The sequence below is a fragment of the Vidua chalybeata genome, chromosome 2, assembly GCF_026979565.1.
Source record: "Vidua chalybeata isolate OUT-0048 chromosome 2, bVidCha1 merged haplotype, whole genome shotgun sequence".
Taxonomy (NCBI): Eukaryota; Metazoa; Chordata; class Aves; order Passeriformes; family Viduidae; genus Vidua; species Vidua chalybeata.
The window spans coordinates 91,033,588-91,057,699 of record NC_071531.1 but is presented as its reverse complement, the minus strand read 5'-3'; the positions used below and the strand labels follow the sequence as shown (position 1 = coordinate 91,057,699).

The 24,112-nt window shown below is 38.8% G+C and overlaps 1 protein-coding gene across 1 annotated transcript in view; it reads left to right on the top strand.

Annotated features, from left to right (window-relative positions):
• The window catches only part of ATP8A2 (ATPase phospholipid transporting 8A2), a 275,860-nt gene that overhangs the window by 147,493 nt on the left and 104,255 nt on the right, over positions 1 to 24,112 (top strand). The window contains exon 28 of the mRNA XM_053935453.1: positions 22,289 to 22,363. Coding sequence (XP_053791428.1) covers positions 22,289 to 22,363 — 75 coding nt within the window. The remainder of the gene's footprint in view (positions 1 to 22,288; positions 22,364 to 24,112) is intronic.

Here is a 24,112-nt window from a genome sequence, read left to right as displayed (position 1 = left end):
GTGTATGTATCACAATCTGTTTCTGTTCCATCAAGACAAAGCTATGAAGAACCACTGGTGGCTTCCTGCTGTCAGAAGAGTGAAGAAGGTCAAAACTTGGTCCGCCAGCTTTTAAACGTGACAGGATTATTTTGTTTTCTTTCTTCTTGTTGGATTTCTTTCCTTAATTGCTTTTGCATGAATGCATTTGGAAAGGGAGGAGATGGAATATATTAGCTGTAGCTGTATCTAGCTTCTGCAGAGTTTCAGAAAAGTATGCATTATGAACTGCAGAAATACTATATATGTTAGAAGAAGAAGCCCAATACTGTGTTTTCTCATCCAAACCCAAATAAGCTATCTTTGTTAGTAATTGACAATGCAGATTGAGTTTATTAGTGGTAACTGACTAAAATACATAGACAGCTCAACAGCAGCATAAGCTTAAACCTTCAGTAGGCAGTAACACCTGAACCTCTCAGCATTATTTGTGATGATGGTTCCTGTCAAGTTCAATTTTGGTAGAAAAGTGAGTCCCCCTTTTTGTTTTGTTAACAGTGTCTTGACCTTTTCTCCCTTTTGTTGCCAAGGAATGACAGGTGTCTGGAGCAGCAAAGCAATGTGACACTCAGCTTGTGCTTTGTGTCAGCTTGTATTCATTAGCCTTAAGAATGATGTGTGGGTCTGTACTACTTGGAAATGGGTTTATGCCCATTAGTATGTCCTGATTAATGGACAGTATAGGGATAGACTGTTGAGTTTGCTCCACCTTATCCTGTTTTTCTTTTGTTTACTGTTGTTGAACATGTAAATGCATGATATCTAGGAAATTTCAAGCTGTGGCTTCTATAGTGGCATTATTAGTCCTTGTTTGTCTGCAGCAGTCCATGTTGGTGGTGCCACGCCATGTTCTTGCAGTAGGTCCAGCAGCTTCCTCCACTGGGAGCTTTGTGCAGTGCTCTCCTCCAAGGTGCCACTTCCCTTAGAAAGTCCCACTCCCTCCTGCTGTGTCATGGATGTTGCTGTACCTGTCACTGGGCTGTGCTTTCACCACTTGAATCCACAACTGGGCTGTGCTTTAATCCGACATGAACGTGCACTGCCATTGAAAAGGGCAGTCTGGTCTTCATGTCTCCCCAGGGGTGTGTTCTTTCCTCTCTTCCTTGCCAAGGCATTAGTGTTTGCACACTAGTGTCTGCAGGATGGGCTCTTTAAGCTTAGAATTCAGCCAGATGACCTTCCTGATGTACACAGGAGTCCTTGGACAAGAGAAAGGACCAGCTCTTCTGACAGAGGTATAGACTTTAGTTAGACTTTACATGTTATTTTACGAAGTTAAGATGGGAGCCTTTACTTATGTATATCTGCAAAAAAGACAAAAGATTTGGAGAGGTGGAGCAAATGAAGGGCATGAATTGGTTTTCATTATATCCCTAGTCATCTCCATGGCATAACTGCTTGGGAACTTAAAATGCACCAGTTTTTCCCTTTTGGGCTGTCAGGGTATCTTTTATTCGAAGACACTGCAAATACAGACCTGGGGAAGAAGAGGGAAGGTAGTTGATCCCAAAGACACATCTGAACAAAAAAAACCTTTCCCTATGTCAATCATATGTTGTTGCACATAAAGAAGCTGTGATTTCTCAAAACTGAGAGTGCATCAGAGACTGTCATTTTAGCAGAATGTATGCATGATTACTAGATTTTATGGTGTGTGATTTGTGGGGTGTATGTATGTGGAAATCTTTAAGAATGTGTGTTAGGCCATCTGGGCAACAAGGAGGAGCTGGTTTGTGCTAAAGTACAAGCTATTTCTGCAATGGAGGAGTGATAAAATGATAGCAGAGAAAGTTCTGGCAGACTTTATTTCTCTGAAAGCAGCTACTACTACTTTTTAAGCAGCCCCTGATTTATGCTGAGTTGAAGTAAGAAGGTAGGAGCAATAAATCTAGGGGAAGAAGCAGGAATGTTACCTAAAACCAGGATAGTGCTTCAAGGGATGCCAGACATGAGAGTTGCCATTCTCTTCAAACTGACTGATACTGAGAAAGGATTGTTGGGAAGGCATGAGAAAGAAAGTGGAACATTGTAAAATATGGATTAGGATTGGAAATCCTTATGTATTTGGTTTTGGGAATGTAAAAAGTTACAAGTAAGCCTGGCAAACCTTCCTTTCTTGGACTTGGTGAAGGAAGCGGAGTGTATGTTGGTGGTCTGTGAAGGGTCTCTGTGGGGTTTGTAAAGCCCAGTTTGGTTGTGGGGAGAGGAGGTGGCATTTGGATAGGCACAGAGCTCTCCTGTTTAACTTTCCTCCCTTTCTGAAGAGAATGACTGTTGTGTCTTTAGCAATGAAGTCTTTACCTTGTTTTCATTTTCAAAAGCATAACACACAGAATAATGCAACTTTTAGCATGCTGATTTAGGTACCCAAATACACTGCTCGTACCTACATTGTTTCTAATGACTGAGACTTATTCCTGCTCATTATTAGGATAACTATGCTCACTGAGAACTACTCATAAGCATGGAAGTCTGTATGCCCAAAAGCTTGATTTCAATTTTTTTATTTTTAGTATGACTTTGTTCCCTATACAGCAGGTTGCCAGTAAATTATGCTCTCCTGAGAGCTCTCTTCTTGAGAAACTCAGCACAATTCCACTGGTCTGTCACTCTTCACATAGCTGACTTCATCATAATCTGAGTGTTGGTGACTGACTGGTTTCTTGGGTGGGTGTTTTGGTTGTGTTGACTGATTCTGTCTTCCTACTTGTTTTACTGATGTGTCAGTGGGGAATCATGTCATGAGAAGTTTCAGGTGCTCCCGTTACCCACGCTGGTATCTTGAGATTCATTAGTAAATTTGTTATTGCTTTCTTATGAAAATGCAAATATGCACATTTTTATTGCAGCTCTAAAGCAGCAATAAATGATACAAGTGCTGGGTACAATAAACTTCACTTGGGATTGTGAGGCCATGGTTAAGTTTCTCATTTGTAAGGAAAGTTGCTGCTGCATACATTTCTATAATACAAAGTCTAGCAGTACTCCTACATCTGCTGTCACGTTAAAAAATAATGAAGATAGAAAAAACTTTAATTATCATATTTCTCACCTCATATTTGGAGGTATAGCTGGAAGCCACTCCGGTGGGCAGCAAATGTCTGCTCTCTTCTGTTTGAACAGAGGCAATTACTATTTAATTCTAATAAATGAGGACAAACAGAACTTCACCTGCCAGGTTTCATTTATTTCCCCCTCCCCCACTGGCATCAGTCACATATACCCCTGTAGTGAGTATGTATCTCATTTCAAAAAGCAGTTCTGGCAGATGGCTGCCTGCTTAACAGTATATGAAGAATGATATCCTAAAGAAATGACTGTTGTATTTCATTTAAATAGTTCCTGATTCCATTGCAAATATGAAGTTGTCCTGGCCTTGTTTTGTGGTGTTTGGTACTGAGAGCAATCTTGTGAGATAATGCTGTAAAAAATAAAATTTAAAAAGTCTTACTATCTCTTGTCAACATTTGCAGAGCTGGTGTAAATTTTGAGGGTTGAACACTTTCCCCACTGAGTGCCTGGCTTATGCAGCAGTGTCCCCAAAATCATGAATTACCTGTTTTGCCAGACTTCCTAGACTGTTCTCAGAAGTCCTGAAAAGTAATATAGTGCAATACCAGCACTGTTCAGGTGCTCACTGCTATGTCCTCTGAGACTGATAGCAACCACATCAGAGAATTAGAGGTTTAAGACATTGTCATAGAAATATACATGTTGTTCTGTTGCACTCTTAGAATTTTTCCTTCCAAACCATAAAAGGCTTCCTTCTGAATTCCATATGTGTGTTTGTGTGTGCACCACCTGAAAGTGTCTTGCTTTACCAGCCATAAAAATGTTTACTCTCTGCTGTAAAGCAGAAGGGCACCTTTATAAAAGTTGTCAGTCACAGCCGTTTCACTATGTTGGGGAAGAGGAGCAGGGAAAAAAAAACCAAGCAAGTTGTAGTAGTAGTAGTACCAAAATTTAAACAGACTTACAGGTTTTACTTACCAAGCAAGTTGTAGTAGTAGTACCAAAATTTAAACAGACTTACAGGTTTTACTTTGGTGCTTCAAACAGCTGGAAGTCCAGCACAGTTCCATCTGAGAATTAATAGCTTAGCATATTCTATCAATGATTAGTGAATTTCAGCTATTTCCTGAAAAGCATTTTGAACTGAATCCCTTGGATGCACACGTCTTTGTATCCTTGATGTATTTCTCAAAAAGGAGCTATTTCTATGTTTGCATTACTCTTGCTTAAACCCACTCCCAAACTATTTTGAAATCCCCATTGTATGTCCAACAGGAGACTGTAGTTGCAGTGTGTCAGACTTGGTAATTCCCAGTATTCCTCATCTTTAAAAGAAATTAGTTGCTAATGAACATTTAAAAGGAATAGAGTAGAACAAGCATATTGCTATTAATATTTTCAGTATTTCAATTTGTGGTGGTTATTTCACAAAATCTGAAACAAGGATTATTTACTGAATTTTATTATATGAATAAATTCTTTTACATTGTATCTGTAGCATTAGGAAAATTAATCTGATGCAGCCAAATGAATTGCCTCTGTGGTATGAGTATAAAATGTTCCTACTTGGTGTTGCTGAAAAAAAAGTTAAATTCAGCCATCTCCTTTTTTCCTAGAATGACAACTTTTTGCAGCGACAAGTCATTTTTGGTCACTTCCCTGTTGTACTGACACCTGCTTTACATAGTAATATAAAGTTTAAGGTAAACTACTGACATAAAGGTCAAGAAGAGCTTGAAGATACTGCATTTTGGCTTTTTCTAGGAAATATGCATGTTTTTGAGATGATACTGATTTAATGTTGGAAGACAGTTTTGTTGGTAGACACCAGAAAACTGACCTTATGTACTGTTTGTTTTCTGTAGTCACTTAAATTAGGAGGGAAATGCCATACTTACTTTTTGGGGAAGAATTGGGGCAGTTTCATACTTTTCTGTGCACTGGTGACACTTTATCTCTCAAGGCTGTTTGCCTGTCTTTCTCCCCTGTTTTTTGGACATCTGCTTAAGCCCAGTCTCTTTCATAAAGTATACAAAAGCCTAATGCACCTGAATATAGAAAGATCTTACTCCATAGTGTTTCAGTGCACTAAATAATTTAATCAATAAATCCGAAAGTGGCAACTAGGGAATTCCTGAAAGATGGCAAATTGTTATTAGGGTGACACAAGATGTACTGTGTATTCATTTTTAGTAAGAATGAGTATCTCTAGAGCCCAGGGCGGGAGGTCTTAGGAAATGCAGGAAACTTGAAGATACCATTCCAGCTAAGCCCTACAAGAAGGTAGTGAGCCCTACAGGCTCACTGTCATGCCTGTGATAGTCTCTATCATGTTACCACTGGTCAGGATCAGGAGGATCTCAGCATCTGGAGGATGTTTTCTAGGGGGTCATGGCTTTTGTAATTAATCACATAGATTATGACTACACCTCAAGTGTAGGTTATGCATCACTATTGCTGGTATACATGTCAGTCTTTTCTGTATGAAGGAAAGGGAGCCTTGTGCTGCATTTGTTTGTTCTCTGAAGTTATTCCTGCTGGCCTGCCACAGGTGATCTTTTTTCTTCACAATATTTGTGTTTTCTCATCTAGGCTTCCCTGAAGCGATTCCACTTGTGTTGCTTACTCTTTCTCTCAGAACTTGTTACAAAGTTAACTATTTACGTAGTGTCTTGTGTCATTTATTTCTATAAAATATGAGCATTGAAAATGCAAAAGTGAGTCTTCATATTCCACTTTACTCTTCTGTTGCAATGTCACTGCAGAATTGAGAGGCTAGAGGGAAGTCATGATTCTTTATCTGATTTAATCTGTTTGGACCTGAAGGCAGATTTGCAACTGCCAGTCGACTGGGACAAGCCCTTGCTTTAGCAGCCAACCCATAAACTCAGAAAGGGGAAGATTAACATTCATGCTTAAAGAAAATCAGAAAATCTGTGTTTTCAGCCATGTGAAAAGATGCGAATGCAGTAAAATTATTCTTAAAGCTTATCAACAGAAATATAGCAAAATTATTTTATTAAGTAGCTTGTAAATTATACATATGTATGGTTCTCTTTTTCCTTAATGTATGATTTACAGCATAGCTTTCCAATAGAGATATGTGGTGTGTAATACAATATATATACTGAAGTTTTGATTTGAACCTGAATAACCTATATTAAGTTTGATCATGTGTGGGTATTAAAATGGTTTGCAGTAAGTAGTAATCAATCATAATAAATGACATATGTTGATACCAAGTTGCAACTCTGCTAAGTGCCTGCAGCATTGTTCTGATTTGAAGTAACCCATTGCCATTAAATTGAGCACATACACACACTGGGCTAAATTTAATTGCCTGGCAGGTTGCTGTTTGGTTTCATGGTACCACATAAGGCCAGAGTACTGATGTCATCAAAAAACTGAGATGTCCAAAGTTTCAGCTCTTTATCTGTCAGATATGGTGAGGTAAAGTGTAGAAGACCTTTAGAGAAAAGACTGAGAGGAAAAAACACCTTTAAATCACTCCAGGGAGAGCTTCACAAAAGCAGAACCCAAACCAGTGCTTCTCTATTTTCAAAGCAACATAGGCAGGCCTAGCTGCATGACTCTCATTAAGTTCGTCTGAATCGTGCAGCTAAAGCCCCATGCAATGTTTTGAAAATGTAGGAAATAAAAATGGTCTTAAACCAGACATCTGGGCTCCTATCCAGTTTTCTGGTGATAACGTCTGAAGCATGCCATTAATAAAGCATCATCTATGGGCTAAATTATTCAACTATAGAACTCTTTGCAGAAGGCTTCTAAGTCAGCTTTACTTAAAAAACAAAGGAAAAAAAAGCCAAAAGCTTCTGTTCACACTTCACTCTCAGCAGCAACCACTGCTAAGCACAAGGCCCTTTTCCTTTTTAAGTATTTTAACATTTTTTTCCCCTTGTACTTTTCAATTTTTTTTTTACTTTTTCTCAAAAATTCTCACAGGGTACCCGTCTGAATGTTTGGATCCTAATTTTTGCAGAATAGAGGAAGTGCTTTCTCTTTGCTGGTTCTTTTATCTCAAATGAATTCCTATACAGTCCAGGTGCCAGGATTGGAAGAAAGCATGCCTTTTCAGAGGTGTAAACCCTGCCATTTCCCTGTCTTTTGCATTTTGATGCTGACAGGAAGATAGTGATCTTAGTAACACTTTCTAGAACCTTCAAACCTTAATATTAAAAAAATTCTTAATAGTGAGGAAGATGGCCTAATTTAACCACTTCTACAGATGAAAGTCGTCATGAGCAAGGTTTGGGTTTGCCTTCAAATGCCAGCAACTAAACTGTATGTAGCTAAGAGGTTATTTTAAGATTTCCATAAATGTAAGTAACTTGATCATATTACTATACTGTAGCATCAACCATGGTATCATTTCATAAGTGTTATCAGTTTAACAAAGGTTTTGGTATAAGGTGTGGGAGGAATTACTAAAAATGTAATTGTGAAAAAGTGAGCTACTGGTTTGCTGTGATACAACTGTCTTTGGTAGCTTTTTGGAGCACTGGAATCTTTATAATTTGCTTGTAACCTCTCTGTCATGTTGATGGTAAAGCATACAGAGCAGGCTAAGGAAAGTACATCTGTAATGACTATGGCAAGTAGGAGACCTTTCAGCCATGAGAAATAGCTTGCAGTATGCTTTTGTGATGTACTTTTGTGCTTTGTGGTTTGTTTGGTTTTTTTTTAATTAGCCAAGGTATAAATTGCTTTGTGGCAATGGACTTACTTCACAGTTTGTGGTTCTGCTTTATAAAATATTGAAATTGTTGGTTATAATTCTAAATCTAGTGCTGTGTTGAGAAGAATAATTGTGCTGTATTAGAAATAACCTTAAAAGGTTTTAAAATGTCCATACAAATGAAAAACAACTTTTCTGTGGGTTGTATGTTACATCTCATGTGGGAGACCTTAACACTGAGTGCAGTTAGAACCTGTAACTACCAATATTCTCTTTCCTCTTCTGTTGTTCTTTGGTGGAAATCTGACACAGCAGTCTTGAGTACAGTATCTTGTTTTAAATACAATTTAACCTGCAGCTTTATCCAAGAGAATGAATGTGAGTTGATGTTATACGTGCCACACTGTGAACTTGCCATATCAATTGAATGCTCTTTATTTCTTGAACAGGTGCTTTGTTCTTCATTTTTATAGTCATGGCATACTCAGAGTTCCTGGTGCTCAAAGGGAGTAATACAAACTGATTTCTTCAGAGAAGCACCCTGTTCTAGGAAAAATTGCTCAAAAGTAGAACTGGCAGTTCCTCACTTGTGGTTGCATCCTCCCTTAAATCTCTGGCTGCATCTCTGACAGTGGACAGAAGGGAAAAGCTTGTATGAGCTTCTATAGAATCCAAGTACGTGGTTTTTTGCCTGTGGTCTGTTTCTTGGTATCTGAACTTGAAGCCTGGAAACACGTCAAATGATTGCATTGTACTTCTGGGGGCAGCTCAGAACTTTTGAAGTTTCAGGTGGGTTCAAAACACTGGGCTCAAGTGCAAGCCTTTACATGAAGCAGAGGATAGTGCAGCAGTTGACAGTGCAGCAGTTTATTCCTACCTGGCTAGGAAGGGAAAGGAACATTATAAACAGGACACCAGGTGAGTGAAAGTTGAGGGATTGCCTCTCCACAAATTTCAACATGTCAAAAAGCTGATTAATTGGCAATATCAATCACTTCGGTGTAACAACAGATTTTTGTTAACTCTACCTAGAAAATAAGGATGGTAGCCAATATATATGAAACAGAGTGGTATCCCAGATCTTTTGCGACTAGGGTGGGGGAAAAAATATTTTTGCTAAACAATGGTGCTAGGAGGTGAGAGAAGTAGTCTTTTAATCTAAACATAAGAATGATTATGCAGTGGCAAAAGCATTTAAGATACAAAATGTTTTTCACTGCATATGGCCCACAGCTAGTCTGAGAACTGTCACCCTCAACATGTGTAGTCCTTTAAATCATGTTGGTAGGCTTAGTACCCTCAAATATCCTCTTATCTTGCACTATATCCACAACACAAGACCTCACTAATGCTATAAACACAAACCTCATTCTTTCCAGCCCTTTCAAGTTTTGTAAAAAAACTCCACGCTCAGAACAAGCACACAGGGCCACAGGACAGTCAACCTGCTATTCCTCCAGGTGCTGATTCTGGGCAGTGTGGACACAAGCCAGTGGTGTCTATGAGACTGGCAGGCAGCTCTCTGGAAGAACTGAAAAGCACAGCATAGCTACTGCTTCCTCAAAAGACACCAGAGACCCACCTAGAATTGAACAAAGCAAGCCAGCCTTGTATTGTATAGGGCTCTCCCAGCCTCCAGTCTCTCAGGAGCATTTTCTCAGAAAGAGTCATTTCAACTCTAAATAGAGTATCACAACACACTTGATGTTTCATTTAAGATTGTCTTCCATACTGCAGCACAATAATCAATTCAATTTTAAATGCAGGTTTTAAATCTGTGGAACAAACTATCTGGGTTATCATTTCAGTTTAAATCAGGCTTAGAGCATTCACAGAACATTTGGAACCAATTTAAGTGGATTTACAATCACATCGCAGTTAAACCACTGTAACTTCCTTGTGTAGACAAGCCCGTATGGCAGGCAAGGGAACATTTGTTTATAGTTTGGATGACTATATGAGGGTAAAGAGGATGTCAGAAATAGCCTTCACTGTTTGGGGATTTTAGCTCTGAAAGTTGAAAGGTGGAGGGAATCGCTTGTTATTATACTTGCACTGCTCAAATATTAGAAGAAATTTTAAACCACTTTACACTGAATTCTGTCTCAGACACTCAATTCTAACAATAGAGAATGTACCACTTCATGCAGCCACATCCAACCACTTGGGGAGATATACATCCAGAATTTACATGTCAGACCCTCTTCCCTTAGTAAACTACATGCTTTTCAGGTAAATTACAAATATAATTAATGTTTTTAACCCAAAACTTTTCTTTTCATCTTGCTTAATCCCCAGAAATAGTACCCAATCCATTTTCACTGTTGTAATGTTAGGTCCTCAGATAATTTTAAGATGGCAGGTGGTTACTTGCATTAGTGATCTTGTCATTCAGAAGTAGCCATTCAAAGTTGAGGTTTTATTCCCCTGAAAAAAAACTCATTGAGGAAAAGCCCCAGCCTCAGAGCTGCTGTGTGTATGACACTGGGCTGCACAAGGGCTGGAAAACCTTTGCAAGGTACTGACATACAAATATTTGGTCCTTGGTGCCTTCCATCATTCCTGGGGAGTTGTCGTCTGTCTTGTTTGTCTTACTAGTATCAGGTTCTAGCATGAACACATGTTCCTTTTGTTCAGATACTACAGTGTCCTAAGTGAATACTACTGAATATTTTCCTCTTGAGGGAAAGAGGATTTGACAGGTTAGGAAATATTTCCTAATGTAAAGGCTACAGCAGTTTGGGTTTAATCATCTGAATTACCTCACAATCAACATGCCATCTTTAGGGTCAAACTATTTTTTATATTTCTGAAACAGAGCAAAAGTTATTTCAACTTCCAGATGAAATCAACCACCCTGCCCCCAGAAGTACAATGCAATCATTTGACGTGTTTCCAGGCTTCAAGTTCAGATAGCAAGAAACAGACCACAGGCAAGAAAACACATTCTATAGAATTCTGTAGGATTCTATAGAAGCTCATACAAGCTTTTCCCTTCTGTCCACTGTCAGAGATGCAGCCAGAGATTTAAGGGAGGATGCAACCACAAGTGAGGAACTGCCAGTTCTACTTTTGAGCAATTTTTCCTAGAACAGGGTGCTTCTCTGAAGAAATCAGTTTGTATTACTCCTTTTGAGCGCCGGGAACTCTGAGTATGCCATGACTATAAAAATGAAGAACAAAGCACCTGTTCAAGAAATAAAGAGCATTCAATTGTTATGGCAAGTTCACAGTATGGCACATATAACATCAACTCACATTCATTCTCTTGGATAAAGCTGCAGGAAAATTTGTATTTAAAACAAGATACTGTTGCAGGATATTTATATGGGTGTAAGAGGAAACAAGAAAGTCACTGAGGAATAGAACTGTAAAGGTTACTGCACAGGCAAGGCACAGGAGACTTGGAAAATCCACAGAGCTGGGTATTAGCAGATACTGAGTGAGTACCTGGAGATTGTGTGGTACATACTCTTTCCTAGGGCTTGGAATGCATGCATGTGCTTTTAAAAGTAGGCACCTGGGTGGGATTGGCCATTTGTTTGAATGGCTATGACTGTCTTGATGCCAAGTTAGCATTTGCAGTTCTTGGTGGAACTGTGATTCTCCTTCAGGGAGCTGAGCCCTTTCCCCAGTAACCAAGATCTTAGGAACCCTGATACATGCTTCCAAGGAGGAAAGATTCTGTATTGCGTATGACATAAACAGAAGTTTCCCATACAGCTGATTACTCCTATTTTCTGGTTGCCTTCAGTTTACATTAAGTGCTGTGAGGGTGTTCTTGTTGTTATTGGGGCTCCTTTGGAGTTTTTAAAGGTGTTACTGTGTCTCCACTCAGGTATTGAATGGCTACATTCTGCACCTGGGAGAGCTGCTTTTCTAGGGATGTATTCTATCCCTGCCTAGAATGAAGGGAGAAGGCAAGAAGAAGGAAACCATAACTATGATTTAGTTGGACAAGTTTTTGCATAACACATGGTTTCCATGCAGAAGAATGTCTTTTGGAGCCTCTGCTGTGTTCTGAAGAGTTCACTCTCCTGAGAATTCATTAAGAGGGAATAAATATACATCTCCCCTGCATTTAATTCATCTGGCTTGGAAATTGAACACATCTGTTTATTCCTTCTTGTACTCTTCAGGCACTTTTATGCACCTGACTCTAGTTCTGAAGTACAGCTGCTGTTGGAGCAGTAGAAGGGATGTGTACTGCAGCTAGACCATGGAAATCATGGTATGGGTGCTTTCTGTACACATGTGCCTGCATTTTCTGCAGTATTAGAAGCTAGCAGCACTTGTTTTCTTTACGCTAGTTAGCTTGTGGAAATTCTAGTTGGGTTATAAATTCATTTGGTGTCCAAAATAGCTTTGGGGTCTTGCACAAATAGTGTTTTATGGTTTATATGTATTTGCTAATTTTTTAGTAAGCCTGTAGCTAGTATTTCATCATACTTCTTTTTTTGTGTTGTGTAAAAAATGACAAATGCATCTTCATTCTCAGAGTTGCTCCTTAGAGCATTGCCAAAGCTCAAACCTCATTTATAGACTTTATCCCAGTGAGTGTCATCTCAGATTTTCATTGTATATAATCGTCCTGTAGTTTTGAGGAACTTGTTCAAAAGATAAAGCAGATGTATATCCCTGGCCCATGTTTGGGGGCAATTTGGTGGTCATTTGTCTTGAAGAGTTCACCCAGCAAGAAGGTGATGGTACAAATTAATTCTCTCTGGTTAAAAATCTGCAAAATGCTGTTAAACTAAGAGCTGGTTTGTAGCAAACATCATCAGTCTGCCATAGTCGCTCCTGTATTACCCAGCCTTTGAAGGAGAGACATTTATAAAAAGAAGTAGTCTTTTCTGCGTGTTTGATGTAGTGAGTGTGCGATAGCTTCCTAAAACCACGTAATGAAATCTTAGACTGAATTTGGGAATCACGTGAATGCTTTGCTCCTGTGTGTGAGCTTATAGGTTTTTCTTCTCTAAAGTATTTTTCCCAGCAAAGAAAAACTTTGGTTTTCTTTGTACACAGCTCTTATCAGAAGGTACAGAAAATGCTTTAAAGACACCCCAAGAATTTCTTTGTACCTAGTGCAGGGAAAGCAAGCTAGTCACTTTCCTAAAGAAGTTCAAACATTATTTCTGTAGAGAGAAGTACATTAATAGGTAATTTACTAGTAAAGTGATTGCACATGTTTACAGTGTGCTGTGTATTTTGGCAAAAGATGTTTCGAACTCAATTCTTTTAGCTTTTGCCAGCATGTAAAGCAATAAATGTAGACTTAAGTCACCAATATTGTATGTATTTTCTGCATGGGAGGAGAGGCAAGGAGACCAGGGGACAGATTTTTTTGTTGTACTAGTTTTGAAGCTTAAGAGAAGGGGTAGCATGTTTAAAAGCAGCTGTGTACAAAAAAAATGCTAGGTCCTGTCTATTATTAGATTGTCTCATTGACCAAGAAAATGGATGTATTAATAAAAATGGAGCAAATGCAATGAAAGTACTAGGAAGCTTTTCAGATTGCATAGTGTGTCCTGGTAGTTTTGGGTTAGAATATTGTCTCTGTGCTGAAATGCTAATAGTGTTGTGGATAATGAGAAACATGGCCTGCTCCTGGGATTACCCCTGTAAAGGTTTTAGTCTTGTCAGTATGACAGAAGATGAGCTACAGTTTCTGTGGTGGTCTGCCTTTTCTGTTGCTAATTTTGTTACTTTCCTTGGGTTCCAAGCTGTCAGGAAACTTCATATAAACTTCCTGGATAAAAGTAGCTTAATTCAAGGTCTTACAGAGACTGAATTTTATTTCATAGGGAGGAAAGGGGTGGGGAAAACATACTTGCAAGGGAAACCTGGCCCTTCACGTAGCCATAACAGGGAATCCTAGGGGGACTGCAGTTCCAGACCTAAAATGACCTTGCTACAGAACTGCTCCTATTACATTTAATTCAGCAGCTCTGCAGAAGGATTCCTTTATGTGGTGACAAGAAAAGCAAAGTCTGTGAACCTGCATTTATAACTGTAACATAAGGGACTTCTGCAAATAAAAGTAAGAAGGGAAAGAATTGAAGTGAAATGTCCTATAAAATAGGAACTGAATAGTAACAGTCAGGGTCTTGGTCACTTCCAATTGTATTCAGTCAGTACTGGGATTGCATCTTCATAATTTAAAAATAATTTTGATTACCTAACACATTGCATAGTTCATACGCAGGAAATAAGAATGCACAAATACATTGTAACTACAATAAATAATTATTCATTTCCTTATTACTTTTTATCCTGTTACTCATTGTGTCGTATGCAGGTATAAATAAATGCATTTGGATGTGGGTTGGTAAGTCTATTAAGCTACAAATAGGTTAAATGGAAACTGCCAGCTACCCAATGCTGTGAAATGAAAGAAATAAAAGAGTAAAAGTAGTACAATTTTCTAAATGAGTTATACCATTTTATACATTTATTTCTTTAATTCAGTACCTATCCTGCTCCTTCCTGATACCCGTTACCCCTAGGGGGTTAATGCTTCTACGTTCATAACAATCTTTACTACATTTCCACTCTCCCCTTGCCAAATACACAGAATGTTTGCTAGTGGGGGTGTGTGTTGCATTTTCTGTGCTTATTTCTAGAGCTAGATTAGTGTCATAGCTCCTGGCCTCAGTCTGCGTTTGCTTTGGTATGAGAGGCGTGGAAATATTTGTTGCTACATTCTGTGGTGATGTGTTTTGTTCAGGTTGCAGTGAGCCCTTCTGCACATCCCAGGTGTGAGGAGCCTTGGTACTTTTGACTCATGGCATTAACACGCTTCACTCATGGAGTGCTGTGTGTATTGTTGGCTTTCTTTCTGCTTCCACGTCTGGTGCCAGACAGGTTGATGATTTTTGTAGCTGTTTCTGTGCTTTCTTTCCATTGCCCTTACTTGGGTCATAGTTTTAGAATCTTTTCTTTGACAATTCCCTAATATTCTATTTCAAATACTGCTTTTCTTGCTATTGGGTGTATATTTTCTTAGTGGACTCTAAGTGCTTAGCAGAATTTCAAGTGGGTAAGTTACCTGAAACTGTTGGTGTTTTCTCACCTATCAATATAAATAGTTAAACTTCCTTTCATTTGTTTATTTCAGCACTAGAGAACAAATTAGGAATAACAAATCCAAAGCACTTCTGTTACGTTATCAGTGGTTAAAGATACCACATAGCTTCAGAAAAGCCAGCAGATCATTTAAAACCATATAGTACCATGTCCTTATCTTGTGTGTGTGATATGGGTCAATTACACAGTTGTGAAACTTGTATCAAGACCAGTCTGTCATGATTATGTGCTGAAGAGATACCATAAGCTATTAATAGTCATATTGTACTTCTCAGTTCCACAGTGATGTGCTAGTACTCAGGGGCAGTTAAAGAAGTTGATTAGGTAAATCCAAGAGGCAAAAAACCACCAAACAGGCACCCTCCCAAAGACATGTAAATGTGCCCGAATTGACTCCAACCCCGTAGTCACTGCTGCTGTGTGTATAAGGATGATGTGCATGTCAGTGGAAACCTTTCTTTACAGTTGTTTGCTTTGTCAAGGAAGGCTGATGGCACTGGGAGTCCATAGCACGAGTTTTCATTGCTTGGCAGCAGACAGTATGGCCTGGCACGAAGTTCCCAGCTTGCTAACCAAGCAGCTGAGCCCTCCTCACTCCCCAGGCTGGGGATGGGAGGAGGATGTGGACAACAAGCTGCTGCCTTGTTTCCTCTCAGCCTGACTCCCAGCCAGAGCAGGACACCCAGGCTGATTTGTAGGGCAATGACTGGCAGTTCCCAGCATCATCAGTCCTGGTAGCTTTGCTCTTGCTGTGGGTTTAGACCCTTTTGGCCATGCAAATACACTGAAACTCTGCATTGTGGTAGGGCTTGACTGAACCATGCTGGGTATTAATTTTCTTTTTTTTTTGACAAGTCACTATGTGAGTCCTGTGACTTCAAGGGTGTCCCATATATATGTACAAAAATCCTAGTGTAGCAGTGTCAGCTTTCTTCAGAAAACTTAAGGAAAGCTGAAGAATAAACTCGGAATAGAGCTGTCTATATTTGTAAAAGGGAAATGTTCTGAAGAATCACTATATTTAACCACATCTTTTGACAAGTACATCTGCCCTTTGGCAGGGCAGGCCATTTCTAATCACATTATCATAGGCATGCTTCTGCAGCAATTAGTGTGCTAGACAAATATTAAGTCCTTGGAATACTTCACACCAAGAGAGGTGGAGAAATAGCCTGTCTTTCCTCTGTCTGATTTCATAAGATTAAAAAAAAAAATATATTACGGCTCTGAAAAATGTGCACTAATGGGCTGTGCCTTCATTTTACTAGTGACATAAATGTGGATAGGATAATTTAGCACACTGATCAGATGTTCATGTAACTTCAAGAACAAAAAAAAATGTAAACCACTACCCAACAAAAGGCATTGGCAGGGCCTGCAATGTTTTGTCATGTTGTTAAATACATTTATTAGTGTATTTGGGGCCAGATGTTGCTGGAAGAGGCCATCTCTTTAGGTCTTAGTGGTAAGGTCTTTTGATGTACGCTGCATTGTCATCTGCAGGCGTGGTATCTTATCACAATGCTCAAATCTCCTGGGATAAGCAACATAATTGTTCTCTAGTGGAAACCACTGAGGAAAAAACACAGATCTTTTCTAATTCTTACTTTATTTTCAAGTCTTCAGAATTATTCTGAGGACTGAAATGGAAAGAATTGTGAGCGCAAGTGTAGGGTGAGGCTCCTCCTGTCCTCTGCCCCTTCCATTCTGTTCTCTGCCTGCCTCTCCTGTTGAATGTTACTTGTACTTTGCAGGAAGGATGTTAGCAGCTGATCTGTTAGAGAAGAGGAGCACAAAAACTGTTTTTATAAGGAATGAGTGAATTTTTCTGCATATGCCTCTTCTGTAAACAGTGAAAAATGAAGGTGATAAAATCTGTGCTCTTCAGTATGCTGAAATATAAACGATAGGAAGTCAGGAATAAAAAAAATAGAATAGGAGAAATAATAGATGTTCAGGCTTATTTAAGAAATTAGTGTTTAAGGCCAGGAAATCTCTATTGTAGTGGTTGCTCTAGTATCTATCTGACAGAGCATTGCAGTCAATGCATAGGGTGTTTTCAATGAGACAAAAGCAACATGAAACTTTGAAAATAATTGTTAAGACTGGAGATGATTTTTAACCTTGAATAGGCACTTGTTTGGAGTGCACAGGCCTAGAGCAAATTCTTTTCAGTTGTAAAATATCAATCTGTTTTCAGCAAAGAATTATTAAACACTGGGGGGAATAAAAAGAGCAAGGGAAATATTCCTCAGCAAATGAAGTGAGTCTTGGACAGCCATGCCTACCCTGTCAAATCTTATTACTAATACACTTTGCCTACATTATAAAATTGGTGCTGTGCATTCTCTAATGAAGGGATTATTTTAAGGCTGTGAGCATTTGGGTAGGAATAAGAGACTGGTGTTGAGAGAGACATCTGTAATGAAAGATCTTAAATCAGGATACATTATTAATGAACTGCACAGGAGACACACAAACCTGCTTTATTGGGCAAACTGTAAATGAGCCTATTTGGTAAGAACATGCAAAATGTGTGTGTGCTGAGAGAGGGTATTTTGAGAATTTAACTAATTTCTGAATAGTAAAGGCATCCAGTCTGGCTATAATTGGTGCCTGTGGCAATTGTTGGTACCCTGACTACATTAGCTTTCTGTGCCCTTTAGCAGAATAGGGAAAACATTTCTAGTACTCGTTAAGCTGTCTATTATCAAGCCTTCATAAATATACACATTTAGAGTAGAGATGATTTGCTATCCCAGTGCCTTAGAGCACTTAAATAAATTAGTTCCTACTATTTCAGGCATTAATTTTGCAGTAATTATGCATGAAGCAATAATGCAATTAAAATTGCCTTCCAACTTGCTTGAGTGGGAATACTTTTTGAAAATAATACTTGATCTTTTCTCAAAATACACTCTAGAGCAGGTGGATGTGCTGTGTAGCTCAAAACGGCAGTGCGAGACTGTTCTACCTTGAGATCCTCAGTTTGCCTGCAGCTGAAGTCAATATTAACCAAGTATTACCATCTGTTGGCTTTTGCTGACCTCTAGTTTATTCCCTTCTCCCCTTTCTATAGTGGCAAAGTGCCCACATCACAGCTGGCATTGAGTGCTTCAGCAGTGGGGTTTCTTATTTAAAGAAGGCAACCTCACTTCAAGGCAGGAAACATGGGCAAGCTTTCAGTTTGCAACGTTCCAGTTTCTTTTTGCACAGTACCTACTGGTTTCACATCTTTGCAATATCTGCTGTAATAAAGCACAGCAATGTATCAGCCCAGATATCAGCCTTAGGTCTGAATCTCTTTATATTTAAATTGGACCTCTTGCTTCTTGGGAGAAAAGTATATATTTTGTAGCTGAGTTACAAATAAGCTTTTCCAGCTTTTTGGCAGCTAGGTAATAGTTAAAAGTGAAAAGATTTCTTTTTTCCAGCCAGAAAAGAGGTTTAATAACTGTGGGTCCATTTGTTCATAGCAGTACTGGAGCTGAGCCCTACAAACCCCTGGAGCTTGGCAAGCCAGACAGACTTGGCAAGTTTTCCTACCAGCTTACTGAGTCTGAGTTGAGCATGGCTTGTTGCAACTTCAAATCTATTTAGTACATTTTATTAAGATGAACATTAAGGTGGAGGATTTGGGTTTTTTTTTTTCCTTTGCTCACCTTAAGGTATACTGTACTCTCTCTACAAACAGCTGGTCCTTAAACCATGCATGTCAGTTTATTGCTTGTGTTAAATTCAAAATAAATGTGTATTTCATGCAGAGTATCTGATTTACTCTTGACATGAAGATATTGAGGAAGTATGAGACAGTATCCCACAGTCTTTCTGTCAGTTGGCCTTTGGTAGTGTGAATCTGTGGAAAAAACAAGCAGAGCTGTAACTTTCCAGTGCATTGTAACAGCGATAACTTTTGCCCTCTGTTTGGAGCCTGTGGTGCATGAAGACTTGCGTAAGTGTTGGAAATGCTCTCACTTCTAATTTTTACCTGTGTGGATACCGCTGGAAGAAAAAGAGTTCAAATTGCACTTTTGGATTGACCAGACTCTGAACTTTCTAAATGTTAGTTCTTACCTATCCAAATTATATCAGCCGTTGAAATAGGGAGAACACTTTTCTATATAAGAAAATTATTTCAGTGTTGAGAGATGTTGCAGAAGACTCAAGACACTGACAGCTAAATACCTATTTACTCCAGTCAGACACAGACATCTCAGTATTCTCCTGTATTGATTCATTCATCTCAATGTGGTGTTAGCAGAGTCTTCAGTGGATTCTGCACCATGCAGTTGTGGCAGGGCAGTACATCCTGAGTAGAAGGAATTGGTCTGAGTAGGTGTCTTTCACTTGTGTTTTGACAGCCTGTCTGCTGCTCTGTAAGGCATCCTAACAGCTCTGCTCTTCCCAAGTTTTATGTGATTCTGTTATCATTATTGTTAATATTTTTGTTGGGAAATGTGAACCTAAGAATCCAAGATGTTACATTTACATGATTCAGGGCTTTTTTCTAGCCATGAGCGAGCTACAGAAAGTCTGGCTGCTTTGTTTTACCGTCTTGATGGATAATCAGCTATGTCTGTTGCTGAAGGACTGGTTGTGGGAAGCTATGGTTTCAAAAAGCAGTTGTTTCCTAAGCAGCACGAGCCAATGTTATAAAAGGCCTCATCATTTGCTACCAAACCTTTGAAGTTTGCCTTGCCCAATGGGATCTGGAAAACTGAGCAGAGCACAGTCAGGTTGCCAACTAAGCCAGACAGGCTTCTGATTTGTGAGCTATTTATTGTTTCTAGAATTGCTGCCCTCATTCATCGTTTCAATTAATTGCAGCAAGCCTGGAGATGATAAATGCCTAGATCATTATTGCTAAATATCTGGGAGCATGCTATTTTAGAGCTCAGATTCTTCCTAGAATAAACCCTCAAGTTCCTAATTTGAACACCCCAAATAAATTGTGGTTTCTTTTTGGGACCTTAGGCTTTGTACCAAAGAGGTTTCATATGTTTCTTTTGAAGAGCTGATGTGTAGAACTGGCTGGAATACTGCAAGGGTGAGAGTGTGACTGGCCAGTGTGCTGCTTTGTGCCATTAAGTGCCCTTAGGGTGAGATTTAGAGTATTCCTTCAAGGTATCAATGCAATAGAACTGATGATAAAAAGTTGGGATGTAGAGTGTGTCTTCTGTCCTTTTTCTGGACACAGCTGGTGAGGTGAATGCTTAAAGGCTCTTTTAATTGAATGTATGTTTGGCAATGGGAAAGAAAGAGGCACTATTTTTAGGAAACTTAAGAAATGTTTTGCAGTTTATACTAGGCTGGTTCATTTCAGCTAAGGGGTAGAGGAATGAAGTTGTTGGCCCTTAAGAAAATGTACAAGGGCACTTGTAAACTACAAGCTGCAAGAAGGGCAGCAGGTATTGAAAAATGCAAACTTCAGAGTAATATAGTGAGAAATAAATAGAAACTCACTACTCAAAAGAGCAGCTGACGGTTTAAAAAATTACAGGAAGTAATTTTAAACAGATGACCCAACTGTGCAAAGCATAGCTAGGAACAGATGAGTTGGAATCAGTGTCATTGTTTCTTCAATGAAAGTTCATTAGAACATGATTATTTTCAAACAAAAATGGTGATATAATAGCTGTAAGAAGTAGAGAAATAAGAGCTCAACTAACCTGGTCTTTGGCTGTGAACAGTGGTAGTCCTCTGGCAGACTCATCTGGTCTCCAGCTTTCCTTCTGTGATTTTTTTTTCAAATTACCTTTTGCATCTACAGCATCATCTGGGAGAAATTTCCATAGGCCAGCCATGTATTGTGTGAAAAGGTTTCACTTTTTCCTTTTGTGTAGCATGTGAATTTCATGTCTTGCAGCAGTGCCTATTTGAGCAGCTATTTGTTATTCTTTCCAACCTTGTAAATACTTTAATATTGCATGAAGTTGCCTCTGTTCCATGTTAGAGTCCGAGTCTGTTTAGATATTGCATCTGTGAAAACAGTGATAGGTCTTGATGCAGTCTCATTTTCTACTTGGTTTTTTGGTTTTGGGGTTTTTTTTCCCCCTGATTATTCTGTATGCATTTTGGGTGGGAACAGGGTGAGATCAGATGATGTACAGCTAACTGCTTCTTATCTGAGATGTTCTGCTAGGCCACTAATACTGCACAAGTGAGCCAGAGAATAAATGATGCTGGTAGGAGAGTGCTGCCCAATGAGTGACAGAATGGTGTCAGAAAAGATACTGGGCACTAAGTGCCATGGGCTCTCAGGGAGCAGAAAGGGAATGGGCATGGTTAGCACTTGACTGATCTGCAATACATACTGCACCCAGTGCAATGTGGACTTATAAATGCAACACAAAATATGTTGAAACAGGGTGGTTAGAGGGAGTGTTCTCACACGCAATAATGAATTAATTTTGAACAAAGTAATAGGGTGTACTGTGGATTTTGAAAGGGACAATTGCCAGAAATTCTCAGAAATCTTTTGTTATCTAATAAGTGTAATGATTTCACATACAAACTGTTTCAGGCCCTTAAACTGCTATTGTTATTCCAGTCTCCAGTTTACTTGAAAAATGATAATTCTTTCCCTTCTTTGTTACGTTGTTTCCCTAAGCTTCTTTCAATGTCCACTAAGAAACTTTGTTCCAACCCAGTGCGGCAGTTTGTGTTTCAAAAAGGTGCTTAAGCAAGATTAATAGGCTCAAAGAAGCTGCATCCATGGAAATGCTGAAAAGAGTTTACCTTTGCACTGAAGCTTAAAGCTGTTTCCTGGGATTGTGTCTTTACAGAATTCCTTCAGTTGGGAAACAACTTAAAGTCTATCTAGTCCAATCTTCTGTTTAAAGGAGGGTAAACATTAAATGTAAACTAGGTTGCTCATGGCTTGCCCAGTTGCACAGGGTGAAGTCTCTGCAACCTCTTCCAATTTTAATTATTAAATAGGTAGTTTAATAAATAATAATGTTTGCATCATTTGGACAATAAAATTACAATATAATCATGATCACGTAACTGACAAGTAGATATCGTTGTAATCCTGAGACTGTAAAAATGCAACACAAGTTAAGCAGAACATCCATCAAAACAGTTATCTTGAAAATTCTGGTCTTTACCAAACATGATGGAAATGAAGTTGGCTTCTGGCTGCAAGCATGGTAATTTGCTAGTGATAAGGATTTTGTAATAGTTTGATGCTATCTATTTTTTTTTAGAACAATGATGTAAATTCAGCTAATTGCTCCATAGCCCAAGTATTTTATTTTAAACAAGAAGTACTCTGCTAGTATTTAAAATGTAGGACTTGAAAATAACTGCCTGGCACTGCTGATAATTATTTTTAGAGCATGACAAGCATCTGTCTCCAGATGGTGGTCTGTATTCCACCTCCTTCTCTACTGTAAATGGAAGCATGGACTGCAGGAGTAATCTAAAGCTTTTTGTAACTTGTCTCTTTTTCAGCTTTGGTTTGCTTTCGTTAATGGATTTTCTGGGCAGATCTTATTTGAGCGATGGTGCATCGGTCTTTATAACGTGGTAAGTGCTACATGTTTTGACTTGATAGTGCTTGGGACTACTGTATTATTTTGTTGTGTCCTATCTTTCACAGGTAACTGTCCTAGATGTGTGTCAGGAAAGGTGAGTTCATTTGTAAAAGCCACTTTGAATCCACTCTGAGGTAGGGAAAATAACATTAAAAAATTACACTTTTATTGCAAATGAAAATCTAGGAAAACACCTTGAAAATAAATGTTTAACCTAATATAACCTGCATAAAGCTCTGCAGGTTTTAGATAGAATTTAATTTCCTCTTTGGAAGCATTTTCAGAGTTTTATATTGAATATTTTGGTGACAGTTCATGCTCAAACTACTCCTGATCTCTGAGTTTTGATGAATTTTTCTTGTTCAGACTCTGTAGAGTTAGATGCTGAGGGAAGTGTTATGCAGTTACTTTGGGTTGATTTGTGCTCTATTAGATACAGAAAGAGAAGCTGCATCACTGTGTCATCAGCAGTCTGGGAGTGGTTTCTGATGTTTGACATGGCCTGCAGGGTGCCACATTGTGTCATATGGCTTTATTACTTGAATCAGTAATATTATTTAATCAGTCACATAGATGAAAGTCTGAAGGATCTCTGAAGCCAAGTTCTGTAGCATACCATAGACCTGTGTTGGTGTTTTTGACAGTGTTACCTTTGTAATGTTACAGGTGGCCCAGTGCCTGGATTTATAAGCTGTTAGGCCACTGTTAGTGTTAAAGAGTCTCTTTGCAGGAAGGGAATTTAATTTTTTTTCTTTAAAAAAACTCATTCCAAATATATGCTAATACAGAAAAAGCCAGCAAATTATCACAGAATAGTATTAATGGAACCACTTAACTTCTGTCACATTAATTTTAAAAATGATGGCACAAGCCCCCATATTCCATAAGATTTCATACTCTTAGTTGAAGATACTTATTCAAGGATTTATCATTCCCTTGATTCCCTTCACCCTAATTTCCTGACTGTTATGCAGTCTCTGTCATTCATGTTTAGATATTTGCATCTATTATCTTTAAACCTCATTTGATGAATCAATCTACCCTACCTAGAGCTTCTGTATAAAACTCATCTTCTGTAATCAGAAACTAAACCTTGTTTTTTTAAGGTCAGTATTTTCTAAAATTAGAACTGGTTGTGTGGACTCATGGAGAATCAAGTGTTAGTAGGATATTAGGGACTTCCACAATTTGTCAGGCTAAGATTTTGAAATGCTTTTAGCTAAGTCATTCTCTTCTGTGCAGATTAACCCTTTCTTTCATTAGTAGTCTCATTAAAATATGAAGTGTATGAAATCATAGTGGTGCTGTAATTCCTGATTTTGCACTGGTTCACACTGGAACTTCGCCTTGGTGATCAAAATCACTAGAAGATTTACTTCAAGTGAGAATGTAAATGCCCCAGTAAACACAAGAAACCAGGGGAAGTACATTAGAGCTGAATGAGAACATGGTCTTCTTTGGAATGTATTCGACCAGTGCTCTCAGTTTCAGTTCTCTACCCTCAGCCTGCTGCCATTTTAGCCATCTGATTTATCACTTCATTGGCAAAGATGCACAATTCCCGCTGGACTGAGGGTTGTAATTGCTGATTCTCACTCGTCTCTGTTCCTCCCCATTGTTCTTTGTCTGCTCCCCAGCTGCCAGCGTGCTGCTGGTGGGAATCACAGCCCGCCTTCTCCAAATGTGCACACACCCTAGAAACAGTTCATAACTCCAACCTGCCTCTTAACTTCAAGAACAC